At 30.3% G+C, this 27,841-nt stretch overlaps 1 protein-coding gene across 7 annotated transcripts; it reads left to right on the forward strand.

The window, feature by feature from the left end:
* The first annotated feature begins 17 nt into the window (after nt 1–17).
* LOC116771168 (protein 5NUC-like) lies at nt 18–27,652 on the forward strand. Of its 7 annotated transcripts, XR_009752945.1 has the most exons (5): nt 11,873–12,015; nt 16,446–16,666; nt 17,351–17,504; nt 20,887–22,719; nt 23,647–23,777. XR_009752945.1 is itself a non-coding variant. In XM_061523096.1 (4 exons), exons 1-4 carry the CDS (start codon nt 159–161, stop codon nt 27,333–27,335), a joined length of 1,821 nt encoding a protein of 606 aa, XP_061379080.1. In that variant the 5' UTR covers nt 18–158; the 3' UTR covers nt 27,336–27,652. The 7 variants fall into 7 exon arrangements, 6 of the variants coding, with proteins under 6 accessions (XP_061379080.1, XP_061379079.1, XP_061379082.1 ...); XM_061523096.1 differs by lacking the exons at nt 11,873–12,015; nt 20,887–22,719; nt 23,647–23,777 and adding exons at nt 18–161; nt 25,893–27,652; XM_061523095.1 differs by lacking the exons at nt 11,873–12,015; nt 20,887–22,719; nt 23,647–23,777 and adding exons at nt 8,509–8,661; nt 25,893–27,652.
* The last annotated feature ends 189 nt before the right edge of the window (nt 27,653–27,841 follow it).

A 27,841-nucleotide genomic window follows, 5' to 3' on the forward strand; every position in this document is an offset into this window, starting at 1 on the left:
AATTTCTTTACTTATCATTATCATTAAAGATGCGCCGGCGCAATTATTTGACTCTTAAGGTATCTGAGTGACTTCAGTATCGCGTCAGCTGCCGACATAGACGCACGTGTCGTCAGTCTCAAAAACCTCGTGGTGCGCCTGTATAACCAACTTTAAAAATGGTAAGTGAAGTACGGATATTCATCGTATGACGATTGTTTAGAATACTAAGTAATGTTTAATTACATACGAACTTATATTGCCATAATTGTATTTTCCAACCACGTGTCTAATTGCAATTATAAGTGTTAAATTGCTTTTATGGTTATGCAAAAAAAAAACATGTTAACTTTTGTGCTAACAATTCCAATGGTATTAACCTGTAATTTATGTTAATTCATTCATCACTAGTGGAATTTAAAAAATCCGTACAAATGTAAAATTCACTCCGTATATAAACCAGTTCATGTAATAATAATACCATCGTGTACGTTTTAATAAAATCTAAAAAAGAATTATGAAAAAAATATATACGAGGAACTAAATAAACAGTCACATTTTTCTAAATAAAATGGTAAAACGCTTAGAGCACTTTAAATCAGCATCATATTATTCTCGGAACTTGTTCACTTGTTCAACAACTCTTTCTATATAAAATACTAATAATTTATACAATACTTTCAAGAGCCTCATTTGTATCATCAGAGCCCATTAAAAGTATGAATAAAACCTATGTTGCCATTATATAAAAACATTGGAAAATCTACTTATTAAAGTACTCATATAATGCACACAAAACGAAGCAATAATAAAAATATTTTTATCTATTAATTACTTAACTAATTAAAAATTTATTAAAACATTCAATCACTGCAATTTAAATCAGATTAAGCAAATAAATTGGAAATAGTACTCAAAATACATCTATTATTGATCTATTAATAAGCTAGTCTGCAGTTATTATTTATATTACTTAAATATAAAGGATGGATCTTTAGATATTTTAAGCGTAATTTCAGATATCCATCAGACGAAAAATGGGAAAGCTAACACTGTATTTATTTGAAAAAACAAAATACGACTTATCAAATCCTAGCAAAGATTATGGGACATAAAACAATCATCAATTAAAAAAAGTTTCTATATTAGCAGAATCATAACATTGGTATTGATTGCTTAAAACCTGTAAAAATATCTACGATTTACACGTTTTAGAAATAAAAAAGGATTCAACTGAGCAAAAAGTATTTTTAAAAGAGTTTATTTATACCCCGTCTGCGTAAAACCTTAAATTCGTCGTCCATTTTAATTTTCCATCACAATGGAGCCGGAGCGAATAAAAATTTTATCTGTATTGGATTGGAGTATATGACAATATCCATTAGACAATTCTTTGTTAAACTGAAAGTAACAGGGATTGATCTGAAACCAATTTGACTCGGAAGCTGGAATCGAACCGATTAAGGAGAATAAGCTTAACCTCATTAAATAGGCGTTATGCTATCTCGCTTTAACATTATTATCAAATGAATTATTATTTTTTGCTGAAATAAATAAAAACAGTTTCAATATTGACTTGTATCTCACTCTTCAATTATTTAACTGACAGCCATGAAAAAATACAAAAATATTGTCTGTCGAAGAAGGGCATATCTCTGAAGCATAACGTCCAATTTTAGAGGCTTGGTATGATAGATTTCCAATGAGAGGAAAAATGCTGTTATTATATTATCTATTTATCATATACAAAATGCCATTTTGGGGAAAGTGAAAGGGGTGAAATAGTAAAATAAAACTACGGAAATCAGGCTTTTTAAATGCATTACCTATATTTTAGAAACCAAAAGATTTACCTACAATTAAAATAAACAAGGAATCTTCTTCAACGACATACTGGATTACAGTATATTAAAGAGATATAAACTTTTTAGATTTTTTATATAATAGTAAGTTTTCTATGGTCAAAAGTTATTCTTTTATACAGTAGTACATTTCTTACAAACCAAAAGAATTCTTGAACGGACTTTAGTAAAAAAAAATTATATATTTGTAGGCTGGTCAGACAGTTTAGTGATACCTACATACATTTAAATGGACTTCTCTGTAAATTTACAACAACTCGTCATTTTCACATAACTTTTAAGTCCAATTTCATTGTTTTTGTCTTCTCTGTTTACTTTTATTTTTAAATCTGCCTTTAGGAAGACTCCTTACTCTAGTTCTTCTTTCAAAAACACTATTAATTTGATTATATATTTTTTATAGTTCACTGCACATAAAAACATATAAAATATTACAACATACACAGATACTTTTTAATTACGAAATAAAAAAACGTTGTTCCTCAAAAAGATCAGTAATAATTTTTTAAATGATTCATAAAAAATAAATTAATTACCTAACTATGAGTTTTTCTATATTATCTAATTGATTTGTGAATAAAATAGGGGTTGAAAGATTTTGGGAAACTGAAATTATTATTTTTTTTAAATTATTGTTCCCACAGGATCACTGATTTACTTTAAAATCGGATTTAAAAACTAGCAAGAACTAGCAGCCTCGCATTAGTAAGTAGAAACAAGTTGAAGAAAATGAAATAAAGAGGGATAACATATGAGAATTCAGACACATGGTCGAATTCGGGTAATACGAAGACTTATGTGATACATCAATTCTGAATCCGCTCATATTTCTTGGGTCTTTTTATGTAACAATCGTAAATGACTTGTAAAAATCTAATAATGGCAGAAGTATAAAATGAGACAAAGAAGTTAATAAACTATTTCCATCGTTATATGAACCTGATTTACCAAACAAAATTTTTACAGCTTTCCTACAAAAATTTGATAACAACATTCAATAATAATTAGCACGTGTTAAAAAAGAAATAAGGAATACATCTTAAGTGTTTTATTAGAGAATATAGAGATTTTCTACATAATATAAACTGGTCCCCAAAACCTCAACTAAAATGAATTTGAAAATTGATAGCAGTGACAGTAACAGTGTTAATAAAAATAAAAAAGAGATAAGTAGCGGGGATATCTTTAATAAATAAATGAGTTGTTTCTTTATAATAAGCCGTCAAATGTTCTAATTATTAAAAAATATATAAGATTGATTCATATTCCTTCGTGTATGTGTTGTGTCAATGATTGCATCAGGTGTAATCGTCCACTCCTTGTATTGTTAAGAAAAATTGCTAGTATATATATATATATATGTCGTATACCTCTGTCACAGATGATTATATTACTACAATTTTTTTCCCCATATGAAATAATAAAAACATTAAATGAAATACACCTAAGTTTCAAGGCACACTATTAGATTGTACGCTAACAACAATCAAGGTTTTATCTTTAAATGCTTAGCGTTAACTTGGCCATGAAATAAAAACAGTACAGTTAAAAACTTCAAAAATTCGTCAGATAATTCTAGTCACAAACTGCCAGAATAGCAAAGTCAAAGTGGACGGACACATATTGTAGTGCGACCAAAAAAAGAAAGCATTGTTTAGGCTGGGACTTCTCTTATTGTCACTGGCTTTGTTCCGATAATAATGAGGAATAAGGTTAAGAAACGTTTTGACACTTTTATTTTTATAGAGATACACAGCATTACAGAAAATAAATTAAATATACTGATACTGAACTAGAATTTTATTTTTAATTACATTTTATTCTATAGATATGAAGTAATACAATCGAACGCTAAAATTTGTATCCCTGATTACTCATAATTTTAGTTATTTTCCTTTCTAGAAAGGAGCATATTGAAAAAATATCTACATGTGTATGTATGTATAAGTATATAATATATAGTTATATGAATATAATTGTGCAATAGAATTATAGAAATAGCATAAATTTTCCTTCCGTGATCAAGTTGTCTTACTCTAATATTTTCCCCTTCGAATTGCTTGCTATGTTTCCTACACTTGATAGGGAAAAGAGACAATAATTTCCATCAATAAACTAATAAAAATTTTTTGACAATACATTGTGTAATGGCCCAAAGTGAAATAATTGTTTTAAACATCTTTGACAAACAAGACTTCGAATACACGATTCAATTTAAGCATTATTACTGAATCTTAAAAAACAATATAACTTTGTATTTGAAATATTGTTGATATTATATTGCATAACACACAAATGCTTTTCTACTTACTTATACATAAATATAATGTTATTTAAGCAGAATCTTTAATAATATACGTAAAATTAAAGAGTATCCAGATATAAATTATATATGAAGCAAAAATATAAACATAACCAAAGTCAGCAGAAACTGTCCAGTTTGTAAACTAATTTTGTCTGGAAAGACGGTTTGTAGCGTTAACAAAAAAAAAGCAGACTAAATTTTACAATAAAGGAATATAAATTAATATTATTGATTTATTACTTCATTTAACTTATTTAATGTATTTGTCATGAAATATGTGTTAATATTATTTCAGGTGCTTATGTTCGGTTTAATAAAATACATTATCTGTAAAAGGAACATGACACTGAAAAATTCTTACGATACATAATTGCAATAATTTCGTTATGAGACGAAACTTCTCAGCATTTCGTGGATTCACCGTGAGGGTGACAGGTCCATCGGGTTGGAGGAGAGGAGCGTCAGCAGTGCCTGGGTTTGCGACCCAGGTGTAGGTTTAAGGGGCCACTATCTAACGTGTGATAAACGCTCATCTCTGTCGTCTAAGCACCTCATCTCTACCTGACAAAATTTAAAACGAACCTACTAGAGCTAATAGTATAATTTCGAAAGAGAAGCGGTATATGTATGCCATTACTGCCAAATTATTTATTCATTTGTTTTGTGCCATCGAATATTGAAAAATTATATCAGAAAGCGATTGTTCGATTCGGTAACGTATTCATTTTTGTGAAAAAGACTATGAAATTCGATATATTCCTGGTTCATATTTTAGAAATATGTTTGTTAATTGGCACAACCTTTTGAAATAAAAAAAAATTAGAACTATATCGTAGTCACGTGTTATAATAATCAAATATAATAAGTACAAAAGATATATCGTTTTTTAATATAATTTCAATATTATTTGGGTGTGATGGGATGCATCCAGAAAATTTAGTTCATCACTTTGATATAATATAATATATAAGTCAATTTAAAAAGTATCGAATCCTAAACACCTCGATATCTTTGTCAAATGATGCTGCAATTCTGAATACAAATGAATATGAAATGTAATAGAACGAGTAACAGTTATACTTAAAAAATTGCTTATAATAGCTTGAATTCTTGAACACAGAATAAATAAGATAAATAATCTTATTCTCCATCTAATAGTCGTTCGATTTTATTTGGGAGACTGATGGGATAAAATTAATCTATTGCGAAATAAAGTTCTGTTAAGAGGAAAGTAGATACATATATTTACAAAATATAGTCTATAATTTTCTTGAAGTGTCCTTACGTACTAATTGCAAAGCAATATATGAAATTACAAAACATTGTAATTTTAATTTAAGTAAATATTTTATGAATAAACCTGTCTATATAATTTGAAAAAAGAATTAAATATATTGAAACTAGTTTGAAATTATAATTGTATACAAACTCGTATAACGCTTAAAAAACCACTCAATTCGTGTAAAGTTAGAAACATTAATTTTGTAACTTACCACTAACCAAAACAACAAGAATGTAAGTATGTTCACATTTGGTAAACATGAAACTTCGACGTTGCTTAATCAGCTGTTACTTATCTTTTAACAGTTAGAGTATTTTTACTTTTAGATTATAAAATAGTTTTTAAGTAAAACTACTTAGAAGAAAGTATGTAGAATAAATTTATCAGTTCAGTAGTCACCTTGTAAAAATTCTTATATAAAAATATGGTGCTTACACTCGAGTTGTAATTTTACTTTTTATTTTACATTTACATTGGCAAAAATCTTAAAATTCTTTAAAGGTTAATGTTAAAAAAATCTTTAAAAATCGTTAAAATCTTTAAAGGTTACACGCTTATTTTAGTGAACAAACTTGTTTGAATGTAAATGAACAGTAATCAAAGAAAAATCTTTATCTAAATAGCTATAAGGAACTAAGGACTTCTAATGTTTCATCTTTTTCTTTAATACTCGGATGTGTAATTGAGTACAACCTTCCGTATGAGACCACCTTCATTACTGTAACTGACTGTCAAACGTAATAAAGGTATATTATTTTTACTTTAAAAATAATGTAATTTATGCCGAAAACCTGGCACTTCCTTTAGTATATAATGTATCGTTGCTCATCATCATCATCAGCCTATTGGAGCCCTCAGCTGAGCAAGGCCTCTTGTCACATGGCGAAGCTAAGAGCATTAATCACCATTCTTGCTCAAGGCAAATTGGCGATTTCAAACTTATAATTTGAAATTATATGTCCAAGTTTCCTAACGATATTTTCCATCACCGCCCATCAGTGGTGTCTAAATACTCTTAGAGGATACGTATGACTTGGAAAAATCACAATGGTCCTTGCCAGGTTCGAACCCTCACCCTCATGCACGAGAGGCTAGCTTTTAACCTCTAGACCACGTATATATTTAGTGACGAATATTTATATCTACTTCATCTATATAGTGCTTTCTCTTGATTACAATTTACAGTCTTTTTATACCAAACCCTTCAATAAATTAGGTAACTTTTTATTCCCTAAATAGAAGACGAGACGAGACCTCTCGGCATTCCATGGATTCACCGTTCGGGTGCCGGGTCCATCGCGTTGCAGGGACAGGAGCTTCAACAGTGCCTGGGACTTGCGACCCAGGTGTAGGTTTAAGGGGCCCCTATCTAACGCGCGTTAAAGGCTCACCTCCACTGTCCAAGCTCTCCTCTCTACCTAACCTTGAAACGAACCTGCTAGGGCTGCGTTCGACGCACGTTCTGAGAATGAACTCTTGTGAGTTCTTGACAGGCCTAAGTCTTTTAGCAGGCTGTAGAGAGATTTGGCTGTTATACCACTCGCTCCTACTTCTACTGCGTACAAATTTACAACGAATATATTCTTAGTGAGTTCGTTAGTGAGCTCGTAATACTTGTTGACCTTGATGGCATGGTCTTTGGGGATGTTGGTTTCCCAAGGAACCGTGAGCTATATTAGTACAACGCGTTTTAAAATTCGCGAATATAAAATTATGTCCGGTCTGGAGGCCGACGCACAAATATCCTCTGGGATTTTATATTGCTTCTCATACGTATCCTTCATTATAGTCCAATCCGAAGCCGCTTTAATAATAGAGTAAGGCTTGACGTTTGATTTTATAGCCCTTGTGCCTTCTCTCACAAAATAGACTAACCGCTTCACGTATGATTTAAAAATAGATAGTTTACGTATTTATACAAATAATGCAATAACCGACACTTTCAATGGACACAAGAAATAAAAAAATGTTGCTCAAACGATAAAAAACAAAACAAATAAAATAAAATTTTACTATCATAAACAATTTGTACATTTTTCGCAAAAATCCTCATTACCAAATATGGTGACTCAAAATATTATATAATTAACATTAATTTTCTTTTCTTTCTATCAATAAATTTACCAAATATATAAAATGTTGATATGATGATAATTTAATATTAATTTAAATTAATGTACAATAATCATCCTTGATAATTCCAAAAAAATGTAATGAAGAGTTTCTGTTACGGTTTTAATGAAAATATGAAAAAAAAATTAAAAATCCGTCTTATAATTTAAATGAAATTGATAAAGTTCTATTCTGGAAACAGAATAACTATTAATCAAACAAAGTATATTTAAGAATATGAAGTCAAATAATAATAAGTCGAAAAAAATATCGAGACTTGATTAAATTATTTATGAAATTCAGATATGTGGTGACAATTTGCATAAAACTGTAGAAACGTGACCTTTTTTTGAAGTTGATTAAACATAATATTTTAAATATAAGAAAAAACAAGAACATTCTTACTATTACTGCTACTATTTCAGCCATGTGAGGCCACTGCTGGACATAGACCTCTATCATCGACTTCCAAGCGGTTCGGTCGGAAGCGGCCTGCCCGGAAAATTCTTGGACTCAACAAATGACAATTTTCGGAAAAGACCTCATATAGGAAACTTAAATACAGTCGTTCGATTACGGATAGATCACGAATTTTCGTAAAAACGATAGCATTGCAATTTGTTTTGCTGTGATTGGTTTAAAATTTGTAAAATGCTATTAAAAAATTTTTGAAATATTTTAAAACTTCTTCACATTTACTTAACTTGATTTATCATTTAGACAAAAGATAAAGTACGAAAAATTCCGGGACAGAAATGCGTAGAGAAAACTAAATTCTCACAGGCAAACAATATTAAATTCAATTCAAACCTTTTTTACTAAAATCCTTATCATGATGCTAACGTGACTTGACGATAAAACGCTAGATATTAAATAACACATATAAAAACCCTCAAGGTTTTGCGACTAAAATAAAAAAAAAATATTATTTTCAACTATTAAAAGATAACGTCTGAGCGTTTATGGTTATCAATATCAAGGAAGATGCGCACGCGCAATAACTAATATCTGAGGTGCTTCATAGTTGAAACCCGTAGTATAGCGTCACTCGCCGTCCCAGACGCACGTGTTAGCAGTCTATAGAGCCTTGTGGTGAAACTGCATAACTAACTATTAAAATGGTGAGTGCAATACAAATATTTGCACCATTTATATGTATAGATTGAGATCGACTTGTTTTAAGAATCATGAATATAAGATGTTATTTATGAGCACGTGTTTTTAGAAATGAAGCCTAACGCAACCTGCTTTAAAAATACTTATTTATGTATTTCGTTGAAGTTATACGTACCAAAATTACTTACGTGTAATATTAAATAGCTTTACAGTAAGCATTTGCTTATATTTTATCATTTACATATCATTATCATTTATATAATTATCGTATTTATAATTTTCGTATTTATAATTTTCGTTTTCATAACATCACGCCGACCTCATTATCTTTCACGCTTTGTATTAGTTATATCGATAATTGTCCTCCAATTTGCTCAAATCTATTTATTTATCATATTTATAATATCAATTCCATCTATAAATATACTATATACAAAAAAAACTATCGTGATCATCATTTCCATTATAAGAGACCATTTGAAAGCAACAATAGCGGATAATAATAACGCTGATTTTATATAAATATATAATAACATATTAAAATGAAAATCTGTTTGAATAACTGTTTCACAAAACAGATACGATAATAGAAAAACTTGTGAAAGAACCTATTTAGACAGAAATTTCTTTTAGTACCAGTGGTTTTATAATTAACACAAGAATGAGACGTATCTAATATTGTAAATGTGATTAAAACTTATAAAAACAAAAATTTTATAACGACAACCAACAACAACAGCCCATTTAAAGTTTCAGTCATAGTGCGACGTGGATTGTTGTTTTACTTGAAATTCATACGTTGCCAACAACATTAACTCTGTCCGGCTTCTGTTCTTTTTCAAATTACATGTTGTTCAGCGTTCATGCTAAATAAACAGTTTTTAACAACAGGGAGCAAGGAATATACAAAAAGTACCGCCTTTTATTCCACTGTCAACGTGTTTTCACTAATGATTAATTATACTTGAATACCCTGTATTGATAAGATTATTCTTAAACAATCCAATAGATTTATTTCCATGCTATGTAAAGCACAAAGCCCCTGTCTGACTCAATTATCCATAACAATAGAGCCGGAACTAATACAATATTTTTATTCAACATCGATGGACAAGTAAAGTGAGAAGGAAGTAAGAGAATGTAGAGTTTATTAAAGCAAGTGCTTTATGACACTAAAAGTTATAAGGACCAATTCAAATCCTATGTAACAATGCAACAATTATCATAATGGTAGTACTGATATGTATGTATATTATTTTAAAATACGACGCTTTAAAATTTTTCTGAATATATAAAATCACAGCTTAGCTCAGTTTTATAGAAATCTATTTTATAACAACTTGCTAATTGTCTCACATTTTGATCAAACGAAATGTTTGAATCATTCATGTTGCTAATTTATGAATAATATAATAATAAAAATATATATTTGTCTTAAAAAAAATGCAAACAATGTGATGATATAAAATGATGAAACCTGATTTTACTAAAAAACAAGAGATACGCTGAAATACTGCTATATTAAAACGAAACGACATGATAGCAGTACAGCATTTTTTTTAAATATATTTTCGAACAGTAAATAACTCAGCAAACGGCACATATTTATTAATGGTCAAATTTCTTGGAATAAAATACACTGCTTTTTTACCACAAGTTTTCATAGTCTCGATCCATACGGATGACTTTAAGTTTTTTATTAATATTCCGTCGCACTTTATAGTATTAGCGTTGGTTATTGAGTGAGAGACGAGAAACGCTTCGCCCGTAGGGTGAAGATATTTTAGTAAGCATATGAAAAACTTTATAATAAAAATTCTATTTCCTAACTCAAAAAACGACGGTCACCTAATATTAGTATATTAATTAATGCATTACATTTTCCTACCGTTTCGATTTCAAAAATAGAAAAGAATTTTACATTGAAAAATCAACATAAAAAAATAACAGACATCGAAATCTCATTCCTGGAACAAAAATAACGACCTTTTAATATTTTGGATCAATAAGTCCAATTCATACAAAAATTATAGTTCATAAAATAAAAAAAAAAAAACGAAGACCATATAACACTCAACATAAATCACCTTTAAAAGGACAATATCGAACTAGTTCATACAAAACACTACTAACATCAATGCACCATTTATACTTTGTTAGAGAGATGTCAGCGCCGGATTAATTTTACAGCGAAAGCACTAGTTGCTATGGAGTATGAAAAAAGGGCCGTGGATACTTTATCTTCTCAAATTTTCCATATGTTATTTCCCAATAAAAACACAAACTCATTGTTAGATGTTACTTTAAAATATAGTTTATGTTTTATAAATTGAAAACGATATAGTTTCTACCTAATTCGTTCGTATGTATGTTTAAGTACCCTCAGCCAAACAAAGGATCAATAAAAAATACTACTAGCTTCTCACTATCTGAGCCATCAGGGTTCGTTAAAATTTCCACACAATTATCACAACATTGAAGTATGTTTGTCTAATTCTATACAATTAACTTCATGATAGTGATATTTCAAACATTTTCAATGTCTATCAGAACAATAATGTAAATCTTAAATAGTATATAAATGATAGTATTTATTTAAATGTTGGCAGATAACAAATGATAATTTGCCTGATAATTACTGCATTTATATTAGATACATTTGCACATATATACAGTACATAGTATTCTTTTAACATTTCCTTATTTGGACACTAGTATATGAATTTGTCAAGCCTCTAAAATAATATCCACGTATACCTATTTGAATAAATTTAAATTATAGGTAATAAGTAACTAATAGTCCAAGTCTATCGTCGAAAACAATTTAATTGTCTTTCTGTTAAGTGAAAATTTGTTTAATTATTTCGTATAAATCTTCTTTTTCTCTTAACTTTATTATCATCACTCATCAATTCTTATATCGCCATACCAAAGCTTACGTCATGAATGCTAAATCTTTACAATTCCTTTGAAAATGATGTTGAATGATGTTGTTGTATTATTTCTATTTTTAACATTTCTGACCATGTAGTCATGTATTTTTTGTTTTATGAATTACTAAATGGGTTAAGAGTATTACAACATTGACTTCCTATAACTTCACCAATTTTATTGTATACATACCTACATATATAAATTTAAAGTAATCCATACAACTTTAATACGTACTTTATTTCAGAATAATACGTAATTAGACTTCAGAATGGATTAATTAAAAAAATTCGTGAGACATAATTTAAGAAAATTTTAAGAATATATTAATGAAATAGAAAGAAACAGTGAAATGACATCATCATCATCATCATCATCAGCCTATAGGAGCCCACTGCTGAGCAAAGGCCTGTTCTCACATGGAGAAGGTTAGAGCATTAATCACCACGCTTGCTTAAGAAGGGTTGGAGATTTCAATCATATAATTTGAAATTATAAGACCAGGTTTCCTCACGATGTTTTACTTCACCGTCCGTCAGTTCTGTCTAAATTCTCTTAGAAAGTACATATGATTCGGAAAAGATCACATTGGTACTTGCTAGGTTTCGAACCCGCGCCCGAGAGGCGGGCCCTTTAGCCTCCAGGCCACCACGACGTCAGTGACATGTAAAATGTATTAATTATAATCTGTCCTGATAACGATTGGGAACACATGTTTATTATGTTAATGATCAAATAATCATCAAAAGCACTGATAATTTTCTAATCTACTGTACCTTGATAAATAATTTTTTTTAATATAATTTTCTTCACTTTTAATTCATTATATTTTTAAATTCACTGAATTTTTCACAAGGACATTTTTTTTTATTTATTTTATATTACATTTAAGATGAAAAATAATTAATTATAATATTACATAACTGTCAAAATTTACATTTATGTGTTCACCATCCAAATAAAGTATGGATGTTTTTTTTATGCCAAGATTCAGTTATAGCCGAAGAGTTTAAAAATAAAAAGAGCCCACATATTTCCAGCCTCGTTCGGGTTCAAACTTAATTTTCACGTCATCGGATCCACTCGCCCTGATCCCACGGGAAGGCTTTTTTACCTTAAATTAGTTATGAAACAGAAATACTTTAAGGACGTTTCATGATAATATTATTAATAAAACTAAGCTGTATAGGACGAGATCGTTAGAAATTTATACGCAAGATTTTAAATTAATTTCATCAATATTATTTAAATAAATAAAATTCATCATCAGAATTATTTCCTTGTTAGTTAGAACAAGGAAATATTTCTCACTTATCGTGATTTTCTTTATTTCATATATAAATATTATTTATTATATGACTGTATATAAGACTGGAATACTTATTAAACATTTCCTTAAAAATCATTACAATATCTTGATTACGTATTAATTTTTTTTTAAATTCTATATAAAACAGAGTAACCAAGAACCCAGTGACATTGGTTTTAGTTTTTTATGACAGACGGTCGTCACGGTGGGATTTCGTTCTTTTTACGATTCAAGGTAATAAGTTTAAGAATCTGTAGTTATATTTTATTTATTATTATGTCACACAAACAATAAATCATTTATATTATTAACTTGAAAACTTCGCTTGCTTGAGCACAAAACATTATATAAGAAGGACATATAAAAACCGTTTCAATAACTATCACCCAGATGTTATGTGTTGTAGTCCGTCAGAGATCGATCTATTTCACTCAGCACCGGGTGACCTACTTCGTCCATACTTTCTAGAAATCTTCTTAAGAGCCAAGTTATAGCAAGCCGCCTCTCTTATTTATAAACAAGTTAAGGAAAACTACTCCGATTAAAATAAACTTCTTATAATTAAAACTACCTTTTGAATCGTACCTCTAACTACAGGTAAGAATTAATTTATATTTATTAACCAACGCCATTCAAAGGAGATATTCAAATTTGAATAAAAAAAATAGAAGATATTCCTTCTAACACAATATTTAAATTATCTTTGAGTTATTTTAATAATATATGTATAAGGCACATGTGAATAACATCAATTAAAATAAAAAACATCGAGGAAAACATGTATAAACTAATGCTTTTATAAATGGAGAATTGTTTTAAATGGAGAATTGTTTTATACAATTTATATAAAACGTCCCTCTTAATCACAAGAACAAACTAATTGAGATAAAATCTCGCAAAGGTTGAAGGCAACTCCTAATTTATATCGGCATCACAGAAACCTTGAACAAATAATCAAGTGAATACCACGAGCTTCATTCAAAACACGATTAAATACAATACAATTAACAACCAAGGATCATAAAAAGACCAAATCACTGTTTAAATTAAAATGTCTATTGAGATCCAAAACTAATTTTTTTGATAATAATTTAATAGATCAAAAAGGGACAAAAGCCCCGATGTTAGTATAACAATTCGATGAAAATATATTACGTTTATTTATTTTTAAAATTACTCAAGAAATTAATCGATTTTTTTAGGACGAGACTGTAACGATATACTTCGACCTGCTTTAGACAACTTACTTCGCCTCAGCTGAATTACTGTCGATTCTAATCGATTCGAAGTTTTCCAAGCGTTCGCGATTCTTAAACGAAATGTTTCACTACAGTACTCAATTTGATTCACGTCCTAAATATAAACACTAAATAAACTAGAAACGTACAGCGAACGTAATAGTTATAATCTCAGTTCTACAAGTTATATATTAGCTTTTTAATAAACATATATGTGTTTGTATAAAACAATATTCCTTTGAGAACATCAGCGAGATATAGTACTTGTTATATTTAGATGAACAATATTTGCATATGAAAAGATAAAGTGAAACTATTATGTCGTATTTGCGTAAACTTGTCAAACTATACAGTTTATATACGAGAAGACAACAAAGGCAGACGTTAAATTACATACCAGATATTACCAATTCGTTATATTGCAAAATAATTATAAAATTTATAATACAGATGACATAAAGAATATGAATATATATACATAATGTTAGTTATTGTTTTTAACAACTTACTTGTGCCATCCCTAAGTCACGTAACTAATATTAATTAATGCGAAAGGAAGTTCCATCGCTTGAAACGTGATTGAGATCTTTGTGATATATACATATGTATATATGACAGGTTTTCCTCTTCAGTATAACGCTCTAAGACATCATTCACTAATATTAAAATTCATATTGCAATCAACATAAAACCTTATAAAACATTAGTGGAACCATATTTGGTAGATAACCTGAAATCGAGTTGTTTTAAAACACAATTGTATGACACTTTATCTTACTCCTGTTTAATAAAACAAATGCTTTGACAACAGAAATAATGCTACTATATTTTTCACCTTTATTTTCAAACGCTCGCATAATTAATTAATTCTAAATATCATAAGAGAAGTGACCTGATGACGTATTCCAAAGATATTTGTTATTTCATAAATCTTTTCCAATCTAGTATAAAAATGTACATTATAAAATATATGCTGAACTATTTACTTTGCTTTGAAATTTCCATTTAAATTAAATCCTTGCTTGAGAGATATCTTCATCTCGGTTCTTACAAATTAACATTCTAAACTGTCCATTAAACCCTCTCGACACGCCAGATCTCTAAAGGAAATTCAATTTCAATCTCGCCCTTAACCGTTTAAGAGCACTGGTGCATATCCTTATTCCCTATACCAAGTGACTTTCAACTAAGATATATCTATTGTATTTTTTACTTGTTTCAAAGACAGCGGATGAAGTTCATGGAAGAAAGGCACAGGTAAAAGGAATTCCCAATTCGTTTGGGTGTACTGTTTACTTTGCTTAATGTTTTTATGATTTTTAATGAAACAACATTTTCATGTTCATTAAATAAGACAAAATGACACACCTAACCGTTCTTCAAGGGATTATATTGCATAATATAAGTCGTACCTTTACTCTACCCTTTTCTTTTGTGTTTTAATATTACTTCGAATAGCTTCCCCTTAAAATTTCTTCTACATTCCAAACTTCAATATCAATCTTTCTACATTTCTAATAGTCAACAACCATGCCTTATATGTAAAATAAAATACTCGGATTCTTCTTAAGTACTTTTTAACAAATAAAATACATTTACACATCAATAACATAACAACAATTTATACTAGTTTAATGTCCTTTTTATTTAATACAATTTTCAATGTATATACTGCTAATATATTTTTCATAGGTCGCTTACTTTAAATTATTTATGCTTGAGGCGCAACAAGATGTCAATCATAATTTTATTGAAATATCGGTATGCTTAACACAAGTTTCAAACGTCATTCATACGAATCGTTACCCGTTTCTCAATCAATAACCTACGTTAATACTATTAGTACACAGTTTGACGATACAAACTTGTTTTAAGCATATCGTTTATAAATATACAAGGTGCTTTAAAATCAATATTATGATCAGGAGTGAAGGCACTTAGAATTGTTTTGCGCTTAAATAAAAGTTACTCGAAGTTGACTTTGAAATTATTTATAATATACACAAACTAATTCGTTAAATATACAATTTAAATCTAAGAATACTATTTAAATCTTAACTCATAATGCATTCCATTTAATATGGCTTCGAATAATTATAAGACCATCGACTTAACGGTTAAGCGATAAATGAATTGGAGAAGGCAATTAATGTATTCTTTAATTTAATGACCTATAATTATAATACACCTTATATTATTCCATTGTTTATTAATCGTAACGTAATTTGTGAGAGATTATAATTATAATGGATTATTTTAATTTAAGTCGGCTTCATAGCTATGATTACACAGTATTGTTCGCAATTTTCAGATATTATTTCACCTGACGACGGTACTGGCCACTATTACGTTGAGTTTTAGCAGTATAGTGAAACCTCCTTCGAATGATGGCAAAAATTTCGAGCTGTTAATACTTCACAACAATGATATGCATGCACGATTTGAACAGACCTCGCAGCTTAGCGGGGCCTGCACCACACTCGATAGAGAAGCAGGAAAATGTTACGGAGGCTTCCCGAGAGTAGCGACTGTGTAAGTAAGAATTACTTTGAAAAACGTTGCACCTTCTATACGAGATATTTGAACCGTTTTAACTATGAGAAACTTTAGCTTCATTGTATTCCATAACTTAATTATAGATCGAGATTATTATGTTCGTGAACAATGAATAAAATAACTTTATAATAAACAGTTCCTTTGTGAAAGTATATATCACACGTTACTATAGAACCATTTTAAGTTGTGATTTATTTTCTTTGTTCAGTTGACATTTTACGGCAACACAAGTGAATCGGATAAGCTGACAAAAGAATAAGTCTCTTTATTTCAAACACATCTTAAAATTTTTAGGATACAATGCAATTGTTTTGAAAACAGTAACAACATTGACAATGCAGAGTAATGGAAGCCAAACCAAATAAATATTTAAAAAAAAACACATTGTTTCCGCTTGGAATTATTGCTGCTTCATTTAACAATTTTTGTGTATTACATACATATGCAACATATATACTGTATAATTTTGTTTCATGGAAACATTTCGTAAATGAACGGGAAAATAATTTCTGTTCGTTATTTCTCTTGTGACGCATGATTAAACATATTTAATTAATTTTTGTTTATCAAAATTTTATACACGTATTTTGTGTATTCGAGAGGATATGTGTAGGTAGTTTTCATGGTATGAATATTGTACATTTAGCTTGATTATTGCAGAGTGAAAGAGGCACGAAGAAAAGCAGCATCCGGCGAAGGTCCACCCGTCTTATATCTAAACGCTGGTGACACTTACACAGGCACGGCCTGGTTCACAATCTACAAATGGAAGGTTGCTGCGGAATTCTTGAACGCTCTACAACCAGATGCTGTTGTAAGTATGGGAAGCCTCTATTCTGTGTCAATATTGTTTTCAATATAAATGTAAGTCGGTACATTGAATGTCTTTATATCGTTACGTACTGGCGCTAAGATGTGGCGTGTGGACAAAGCTGTGTATACCTGTTTTGTATGACTTTTATGAGTTAGCATTTACCAATAAAAAGAAACATCCACTCTTAGTAATTATAGGCATGAAATTTTTATCATTTCATATAACATCCATACCTATGAGAAACGAGATTTAACCTTTAATAAAAAATGCCAAAGATGACGCTTCATAGTTAAAGGAATTTTCCATCACTTTGTTAACATTCAATTATAAAATGATAAAAACAGTACAAAATATTTCTGCGAGCGCGGCATAAAGCAGAAATAATTTCTGAATTAATAAAGCCGGCACACAAAGCTGAAATAAGTCAATCAAGTAGTGTGGGTGTTCATAGCGAAATTTTCTATCGTGGACATTGCAGCTATATTTAATATTACAGGCTCTGTACATAGGGCGTTATGTATTGCTGAAAATCAATACTTGTTGCGTCATGTCCTAGTATATAATATGCAATGACACTGCTTCTGTATACGCCGAATCAAGTATGTTTCTATAGTAGACCCTTTATTTGGTTCGCTATCCGTGTTTGAGCCCGTCTTTGTTTGTGTGTTTTGAAGTGTTGGTATAGAGCTTCTAATGTCTTTGATATATCATGTACGTACACTGTTTGCACTTTGATGTCTGGCTTTAACAAATAATGCTTAGCCGAGCAAGTAAGTTTGGGACACCGCCGAAGACACCCTGGCAATGTAAGTTTCGTTATATTCATTTATAAAATTAAACAAAGGCTTTATTAATATCTAACAGATTGCATTGCCTTTTTATGTTTAAGTAATAAATTTGTATACTTCTTAATTCCAGCTTTGTAGTAAATTCCTTCCTAATATTAATTAATAAACAGAATCTTTTCATAGTAACATTGAATTAATAACACTTAATATAATCAATTATGTCCTTATTATTTACATTAACCATACTAATTTATAGCATGAACATTTAATATTACAAACCTATATGTCCATATAAAAAATTATATATTGCTAAATAGAGTACAATGTAAGAAATAGACAGTACATAGAGATAATATTTTATAATATAAATCAATAAGGTCGAATGCAAAACATATTTTGTCTCGCCTCATTATCGCATTTATTGATTTTTAAACAAGTTGTCTGGTTATGTAGGCGTTGAAAATAACATTATTTTTATATCTTGTCTGTACGTTATCCAGGTTATTTGATATCGTATCTCTATGTTTATTGTCAAATTTCTTATATGATTCGATAAAAGATAATTTAGTTAGCTCTATATACGTTTTTATTATTTTTCAGTCGCTCGGAAGCAATGAACTTGAGAAAGGATCAAGTAGACTTTCGCCGTTCTTGGATAACTTAAATTCCCCGGTCCTGGCTTGTAATGTTATTGTAAATTCTATGGAAACTAAACAAAAGATACAAAAATCGATTGTAAAAGATATGAATGGTGTAAAAGTAGCTATCGTTGGATATCTAGAGCTAGATTCAAACATTCTTGATAGTACTGGCTATATTGAATATATTGATGAAGTAATAGCACTTAAAGAAGAAGCTACTAAACTGAAAGCACAAGGAGTCAAAATAATTGTAGCTTTAGGGCATTCAATACCCGAAAAAAATATAGAAATAGCTACAGAAGTGGAAAATATAGATTTAATTATATCCGGGCACAGAAATATGTTTTATTCAAATGGATCAAACACGGAAATGAAATTAGAACAAATCTTACAACCTGTAATAATTACTCAGAAAAGTGGTAAGAAAATACCAATTTTTCATTCCTTTACATATGATAAATATCTAGGGAAAATACACGCTGTATTCGATCCTGAAGGAAATCTTAAAGTCGCACAAAGTAACCCAATATTGCTAGATAAAACTATAAAACAAAGTGTTGATATGTCTGAAATTATCAAAAAGTATTCTGATGAGCAAACAACATCGTTAGAGACAATCATTGGCGATACGGTTGTGGTCATAGATGGTAGCAATTGTATGAAAGAAGAGTGCAATCTGGGTAACTTAATAACAGATTCCATGATGTTTTATTACGCTACCAGATATGAAGGTGAACACTGGACTGATGCCCCTATTGCTATTATAAATGGAGGATCGTTATCTGGCACGTTATCACCATTGATTAGGCCTTTTCCAGTTAGAAGATCCGATTTAATAAACTTTCTACCAGGACCAAGTAACTTAGTGACGGTCACAATGTCTGGAACACTACTTCAACAAATGCTTGAAGAATCGGTAGCAAATTATACACTTAACAATACTTCAGGACAATTTCTCCAATTCTCTGGAATAAGAGTAATCTATGATATTTCTAAAGATCCTGGTTCTAGAGTGATGAGTGCAGTAATTCGCTGTTGGGATTGTGATATCCCAGAATTCTTTGAGTTACAAGAAGAGAGGTTGTATAAAATTATAATTCCCTCGACATTAGTAAGTGTTAGTAATGGATATTCCATGTTAGTGAACTTAACAAAAGAAAATTTGGGCTATGATGCTGTAGCAACGGTAACAGAATTTATTCAAAAGAGAAGTCCGGTGTATCCGGAAATAGCTGATAGAATAGTCTTACTAAATGTGCCAGAATTCAACGAACACGATTCTGCTGCTTCAACTAAAATATCTTTAGCAATATTTATATATACAATATTTACAATTGCTGTTGTTCGTTAAAATTTATACTTAAATAAATCAATCCTGTCTTATTGACTCAAAACCCTTTTACCCATTTACGAAATCCCACTTGTCAAATCATTTGTTACATGTGCTTACGTGTGTACCTATTTGAGTAGCTCTGTGTTCAAACAAAAGTGGTTAATTATAATATGTACCATTTTGTTTTCCAAATCACTACTAAAATTTACGGTAAGTGTCATATTTTCGTTATTTAATTGTTTCTAGTTCGGCTTCCTAGTAGTGCAACATTCCATAAAGAAAAAGAAATGTATATAATGTGTAATTAATCATTCTCTTCACTTTTAAAATTGTTTTATATTCAATTATCGTTAATGTTCTCAAATAACACCACACAAATCCATGTATCTGCTTCATATCTAGCCACTAATTTAACGATTCACACTTGAACATCAAAATGTTTTAATTTAATAAATAATTCTTAAATAAAATACAATAAATATACTTTCTTATATTTTATACTATATGTAAAAATATATTTTTTTTACTAAATTTTAAAGTATTTCCTCCGTTTGATAAACATTATTTCTTTTTTATGATTTTTTACACATTGTCAAAATTATAATTTCAATTTGTTTCAGTCTTTGGGCAATCATGAGTTCGACAATGGAATCTCCGGATTAACTCCATTTATAACGAACTTAACTTGCCCAGTTTTAGCTGCAAACATTATACTTGATAAAGTTCCGAAGTTGAGAAAGGAAGAAAACTTGTTGAGATCTGTTGTATTTAATATCAATAACGTTAAAGTCGGCGTAATCGGATATCTAACTCCTGATACGAAATTTTTAGCAATAAAGAACGACGTCGAATATATTGATGAAGTTGCAGCGATCAGGCGCGAGGTTGAGAGTTTGAAGACGGAGGGTGTAAATATTTTGATAGCTTTAGGACATTCAGGTTTCACCAAAGATAAAGATATAGCGTATGCAGTAGACGGTATAGACCTTGTTATTGGAGGTCATACTAATACATTCTTATGGAACGGGTTGACTTCGGACGTGGAAATTCCAGAGGGTCCTTATCCCATATACGTAAAACAAGCATCAGGCAAACTAGTTCCGGTCATGCAGGCTTATGCCTATACGAAATATTTGGGAAAGTTACTCGTAACTTTCAACTCTGACGGGGAAATAGTCAATGTAACTGGAAATCCTATCCTTTTAAACAATTCAATACCACAAGACCCCGACGTTTTAGCTATTGTAGAAAGATATCAGGATGAAGTGTACGCGATATCAGAAACGATAGCCGGTAACTCATCAGTATATTTAGATGGTCTATCATGTCGGATGTCTGAGTGTAATATGGGAAATTTGATAACTGATGCAATAGTTAATAAATACGCAAAAGAATATACTGGAAGTGGCTGGACCGATTCCCCAATAGCAATTTTACAAGGCGGAGGCATTCGTTCCTCAATCATTCATGAGGGCCAGTATTTTAATATCTCTGTAGGCGATCTGTACACTGTCATGCCATATGACAGTAGTATTGTAAAGATTACTATAAATGGGTCTGATATTGTAAAAATGCTTGAGCATTCTGTTGCCAGTTTTGGAAAAAGTCGTGGATCGGCAAGGTTACTGCAAATGTCCGGTATGAGAGTGGTGTACGACTTATCTAAGTCTCCAGGAAAAAGAGTTAAACATACCGAAATTCTATGTGGAAAATGTAATATTCCTATTTACTCTAATATAAATTTGACAGAAAATTACAACATTCTTCTGAATGGCTTTCTTTCAATGGGCGGAGATGGATATACAGTATTTAAAGATTTGCCAGCAACTCCTCTACCATATAATGAATTTCAATGTACTTTTGAGTATTTAAAGAAAATGAGTCCTGTGCGTCCCTCGATTGAAAATCGAATAATTATGGCGAATGTCAACAACGTTATGCCAACGAAAATCTCACATATTATGTTGATAATATCTTTTTTCAGCGCAATTTATTTATAATAATACGTAAAATTTTAAAACACAAATCACAGAATAGAAACTCAAATATACGTAATTCGGTTTACTTAAATATCAGTATTAAATAGTTGCTTATTTATATATATGTATATGGAGTATCTTAATTTTGAAATTTAGACACTCTTTATGCATACGTGTTAGTATTTTTAAGGTTTTCTTTACATTGAAAGAATGAAAGGTGTTAAAAACTAAATGAAGTTCCTATAAAAATTGTAGATATGTTTAGTCTTAGTTTTATTTGTAACGTATTAATTTAATACAGAAAATATTTAAGCCATAAATGAAAAGAATGTATCACTTGACAAAATATATTTATTTATATCATTATATATGTACCTACTCTCTGATGCATAAAATCACCGTTAAAAGTTTCTCTAAGCATCTTATTACTTCTACTGTTTTACGAAATGTCACACCTTATTGATGTTTTAAAAGGTAAGAATGCAACATATTAATTACAAAAATAACATTTACTTAATAATTGTGATTAAAAGTAAATGTACAAAATGGTTGAAGAGAAAAGTAATTTATTTATTTTTCATTCTTCACTCGCTTTTTTATGCACTGACTTTATTGCATTTTGTAGTCCGGTTTAAAGCTATTATTATAATTGAAGTAATGTAAAGTTTTAATTTAAAACGCTTGAAATCATTCAAAATCAGTATATACTTGTATCTTTATTAAATAACATACTGATTATACCTAATCCTCAACCTATTAACAAGCCCTTACACGTGATTACTTCCGCATGGAATAAGGCTTTAATGCATGGATTTTTGGTTATATTAAGAAACATTATTTCAATCTTTTACAAGTTCATAAAAGAACGATTAAGGGGGAATCGATATTCCATATCTGTATAGACATTTGTGTCATCACCATTAACATTAAAAAAAATTTAAACTTTTGTAAATGACGTAAAATATTTTTTGATTTCCCACAAATCACTACTGCTAATAAAATCATATACTCGCCCCCCTAAACAAATGTATCAATAATCAATTTGCCATTACAATGATGCTAATCAGCTAATACTTTGAGGTATACTCGTATAGATACATACAAACATAAATGAGAGAACAATAAATATATTCATTAACGGCCCTCGATTGAATAAAAAATGTATCTATTATAAATTTCGAAATTTAATATAGAAATTAATACATTTTGAACTTTTTTTTTAATTTCATACACACCTACTACAGCAGTGGTATTTTTTAAAATACACTGTTTCAAATTGAAAATGCGCGAAAAAATATTGAACAGAAAGAATAATACGAACAAAATACATTTTAACATTATGTTTCCCTTATATATTATAGGTATAATATTAATTTTTGCTATGTTATTAACTTGTTTCAGTCTCTGGGAAACCACGAGCTCGACCATGGAGTTAGCGGACTAACGCCTTTTATTGAAAATCTAACATGTCCCGTATTGGCGGCTAATCTAATTTTAAATAAAGTTCCTGAGTTAGAAAAGGAAACTAATTTGAGAAAATCAGTTGTTTTAAATAAATCAGGTGTTTCTGTAGGAGTGATAGGATATTTAACACCAGACACAAAAGTGTTGGCTGTGAAGAATGATGTTGAGTATATTGAAGAAGTCGAAGCACTCCAAGAGGAAGTGCAGAAATTAAAAAAAGAAGGGGTTAATATAATTATTGGCCTTGGACATTCTGGATATTTGAAAGATTTAGAGATAGCAAAAAAAGTGGACGGTTTGGATTTGATTATTGGCGGTCATACAAACACATTCCTATGGAATGGCACAGTACCAGACTCAGAAAAATCGCTGGGACCTTACCCAACGTATGTCGTACAATCGTCAGGAAAGTTAGTTCCTGTAGTTCAAGCATATGCTTACACGAAATATCTTGGTAAATTACATATGGTTTTTAATTCAAAAGGAGAATTACTTAGTGCAGATGGTAGGCCGATACTTCTAGATAAAACTGTTCCTCAAGATCCCGAAATGCTGAGCATCGTCGATAAGTACAAAAACAAAGTCTTAAATTACACCGAAGAAGTCATAGGCAATACTTCGGTACTGTTAGATGGTCTAAGTTGTCAACATAAGGAGTGTAATATGGGTAACTTGATAGCTGACGCTATGATCTATCGTTATGTGTCAGATTATGAAGGTAGAGAACAATGGTCAGATGTCCCAATTGCTGTTATTCAAGGCGGTGGCATACGATCTTCAATAGACCACGCTGATTTTCCAGCTCCAGTGACTAAAGGAGATCTTATTGCAGTTTTGCCATTTGAAGGAACACTTGTCGTGGTCACCATGAACGGTAAAATATTATTGCAAATGTTAGAACATTCTGTAGAAAACCTAACTCATTTAGATTATCCTGGAGAATTTCTACAAGTTTCTGGCATCCTAGTTGAATATGACATGAGTAAACCAGCTGGTTCAAGAGTCGCAAAAGCTGACGCAAGATGTTGGAATTGCAGCGTTCCAATATATAGCAGAGTGGTTGATACTGAAATGTACAATGTTATCATGCCTAACTTTCTTTCAAATGGTGGAGATGGCTATAATATGTTAGAGGGATTGCCAAAGCGCGCGTTAAACTACAGCGAGCTAACAGCTACGTTGTACTATGTACAAAATCACAGTCCAATTTTACCAGCAGTTGAAGGCAGAGTGAAATTACTTCGTAAGGCGACGAACGGTGCTTTTAGAATATTATTAAACAAAACGATATTTCTCCTGTCCATAGCATGTTTATTTAGTTTAAATAGTTTTTAACTCAATTATGTAAAGTCCTAAAATATTGATCTTGAATGTACAAAGTAGACTTTAAATTGAACTGAAGTATTACTAGTTATCGAATACAGTGACTAAATACTTAAGTTTGTGTATTGTAAATGTGATTTACGTGTAAGAAGGAAATAAACTTTTTTGAGAATATTCTTTAATTTTAGTCCTTCAGCTTTATTTTTCCTATAACAAAGCTATTGCTGAAGTTGTTAACCAATTTGAATAAAATTGACGAAAATATTCATTAACGACGTTAATAAATTTCAAAATATTGATTGCATAAATAATATATAGCACAATAATATAAACACTGGCATTAAAGTATATGAAGTCATTCATTTTAAATACGGTACTAAATGGTTATTGAATATATGATGAAATTTAAAACCTTGTTAGCAGCCTTTTAAAATATATGCAATACATTTTGAGGTACGCTTCCAAAATATATAACCTCGAAAATTTGGAATCACCATTCCCTTTATATTTATTACACGAAGTAGCACCTGATTCGTAATATATATATATATATATATATACATATATACAAAGTTCAAATATTTTACATAATAATACTCTGAGATATCAAAAATGTGTCATTAAGGTTCATTATTAATCGATTTCGTCATGTTTTACATAACGCCTTTTTGTATCATCTATAAATAGATCAATTTCAGTGGAAATACATACGTATCACTGAAACTGTATAATGTGTACCATATTGAACGCTACTGAAATTTTAATCGATTTCATTTTAACGTATCAGTGTTAGAACAACACTTAAATTTGTGAATTTTTTTTAATATATGTAATTATTAACAGCCATTAATTTTTTACAGTCTCTTGGAAATCACGAGTTTGATGAAGAAGTCGACGGCGTCGTGCCTTTCATCGCAAACCTCTCCTGTCCGGTTCTAGCTGCTAATCTTATTCTGGACGATGTACCTATACTCGAAGAACAATCTAATTTACACAAATCTGTTGTCCTAACTAAAAATGGTGTTGAAATCGGAATTATCGGCTATTTGACGCCAGATACAAGATTTCTGGCGCCCAAAAATGATGTTAAATACGAGGAAGAGGTCAATGCTATAAGAAAAGAATCATTGAGATTAAGGAGACTGGGTGTGCAAATAATAATTGCTCTTGGACATTCCGGATTCGTAAAAGATTTGGAAATAGCAGAACAGGTAGAAGATCTGGATCTAGTTATAGGAGGGCATTCAAATACATTTTTAACGAATACAAATACGAGTGAAATTCCAGAATATTCAGAGGGTCCCTATCCCACTTTGGTACGTCAAAAATCTGGACGAACGGTTTTAGTCGTGCAAGCATATGCTTTTACAAAATATCTAGGAAGACTACATTTGGTATTTAATGCTCAGGGAGAAATAATTAATTTTGATGGAAACCCAATCCTTTTAAATCATAACGTCAAACAAGACCCAATTATTCTAGAAATTGTCAAGCGCTATAAACTGGAAGTCAATGAAATCAACAGTGAGGTTGTCGGTTCTTCGATGGTGTTTCTTGATGGAGTTTCGTGCCGTCTCAAGGAATGCAATTTAGGAAATTTTTTCACTGACGCTGTTGTATACTACACAAAACAACATGATAATGTGCATTCTAACGTTAACATAGCAGTGATTGCTGGCGGCAGAATACGAACATCTATAAGCGATAATGTTAAACCGTTCAATATTACAAAAGGTGATTTAATTACCGTCATACCATTTAGTGATTCGCTATGTATTATAACTATGAATGGTACAATACTGAAGCAAGCGCTGGAGCATTCTGTAGCGTCGTGGCGTCTTCTCGACGCACCTGGACAATTTTTACAAATGTCAGGAATGGATGTGACTTATGACTTAGCAAAAAAAGTGGGTTCAAGAGTAATACGTGCTAGAGCAATATGCTCTAATTGCAAAGAACTTCAAGCCATAAAAGAAGACTATGAGTATAAAATAATAACATCAACATTTTTAGCAGATGGAGGGGACAATTACACAATGTTCGAAAGTTTACCGAGAGATGTCCTGCCATATAATGAAGTCGAAAGTGCATTATACTATTTAAGTAAATACAGTCCAATAAATACAGTAGTTAGCAACAGGATAGTTATTTTTAACGATGACAAATTAAAAAGCATTCCACATAGAAATGAAGATAAAGATAAAACGGCTCAACTGTCGTCAACTGGTCATCATAATAAAGCACATACAGCGATGTTTTTTTTATTATTAGTTATGAATTTATCGCTCAACGGGAGAAGATAGACTAGCTAAATATAGTCACTAATCGTTAATCTCGATATAGTCACAAATAGCGCCACCTACATTCCAAAGTGTGGAATGCGAGCTGTTACCAAAATTGTCCTTCAACAGGCAGACTTCCAATAATGACGCTAGATAATGTATTATTTAATTAATTAAAATTCCTTATTTTTTTTTTGTTATTACCTGCCATTGTTATATGTTAAGGCTGGAAAAATAGTTATATTATTAGTTAATATTTTATTCTATTTAATATGTTACAAAGAGAAGTTTTAATACATAAATGTTATTCATGACAAATAAAGTATACTAATCTAATATTTTTTTACAATGTCTTAACAACAACCTCATTAACATATTAAAAAAAATAGATGTCATATTATTAAATACTTATTGAGCAGGATGGGACAAATGAATAAATTTTGAAGAATGAGTGTTGCCAAAAATGATACTATATTTGTTCAATAATAAAAAGAGCAGTTATCCGGGAATCAAACTCACCTCGACCA

The sequence above is a fragment of the Danaus plexippus genome, chromosome 17 (assembly GCF_018135715.1).
Source record: "Danaus plexippus chromosome 17, MEX_DaPlex, whole genome shotgun sequence".
Taxonomy (NCBI): domain Eukaryota; kingdom Metazoa; phylum Arthropoda; class Insecta; order Lepidoptera; family Nymphalidae; genus Danaus; species Danaus plexippus.

Bases quoted from the DNA above. Each gene is read 5' to 3' on its own strand.
- LOC116771168 (XM_061523094.1), top strand. The intron at 16,667-17,350 runs GTAAGTAAGAAT...TGATTATTGCAG, and splicing joins TTCCCGAGAGTAGCGACTGT to AGTGAAAGAGGCACGAAGAA. The intron at 17,505-25,892 runs GTAAGTATGGGA...AATTTTTTACAG, and splicing joins CTCTACAACCAGATGCTGTT to TCTCTTGGAAATCACGAGTT.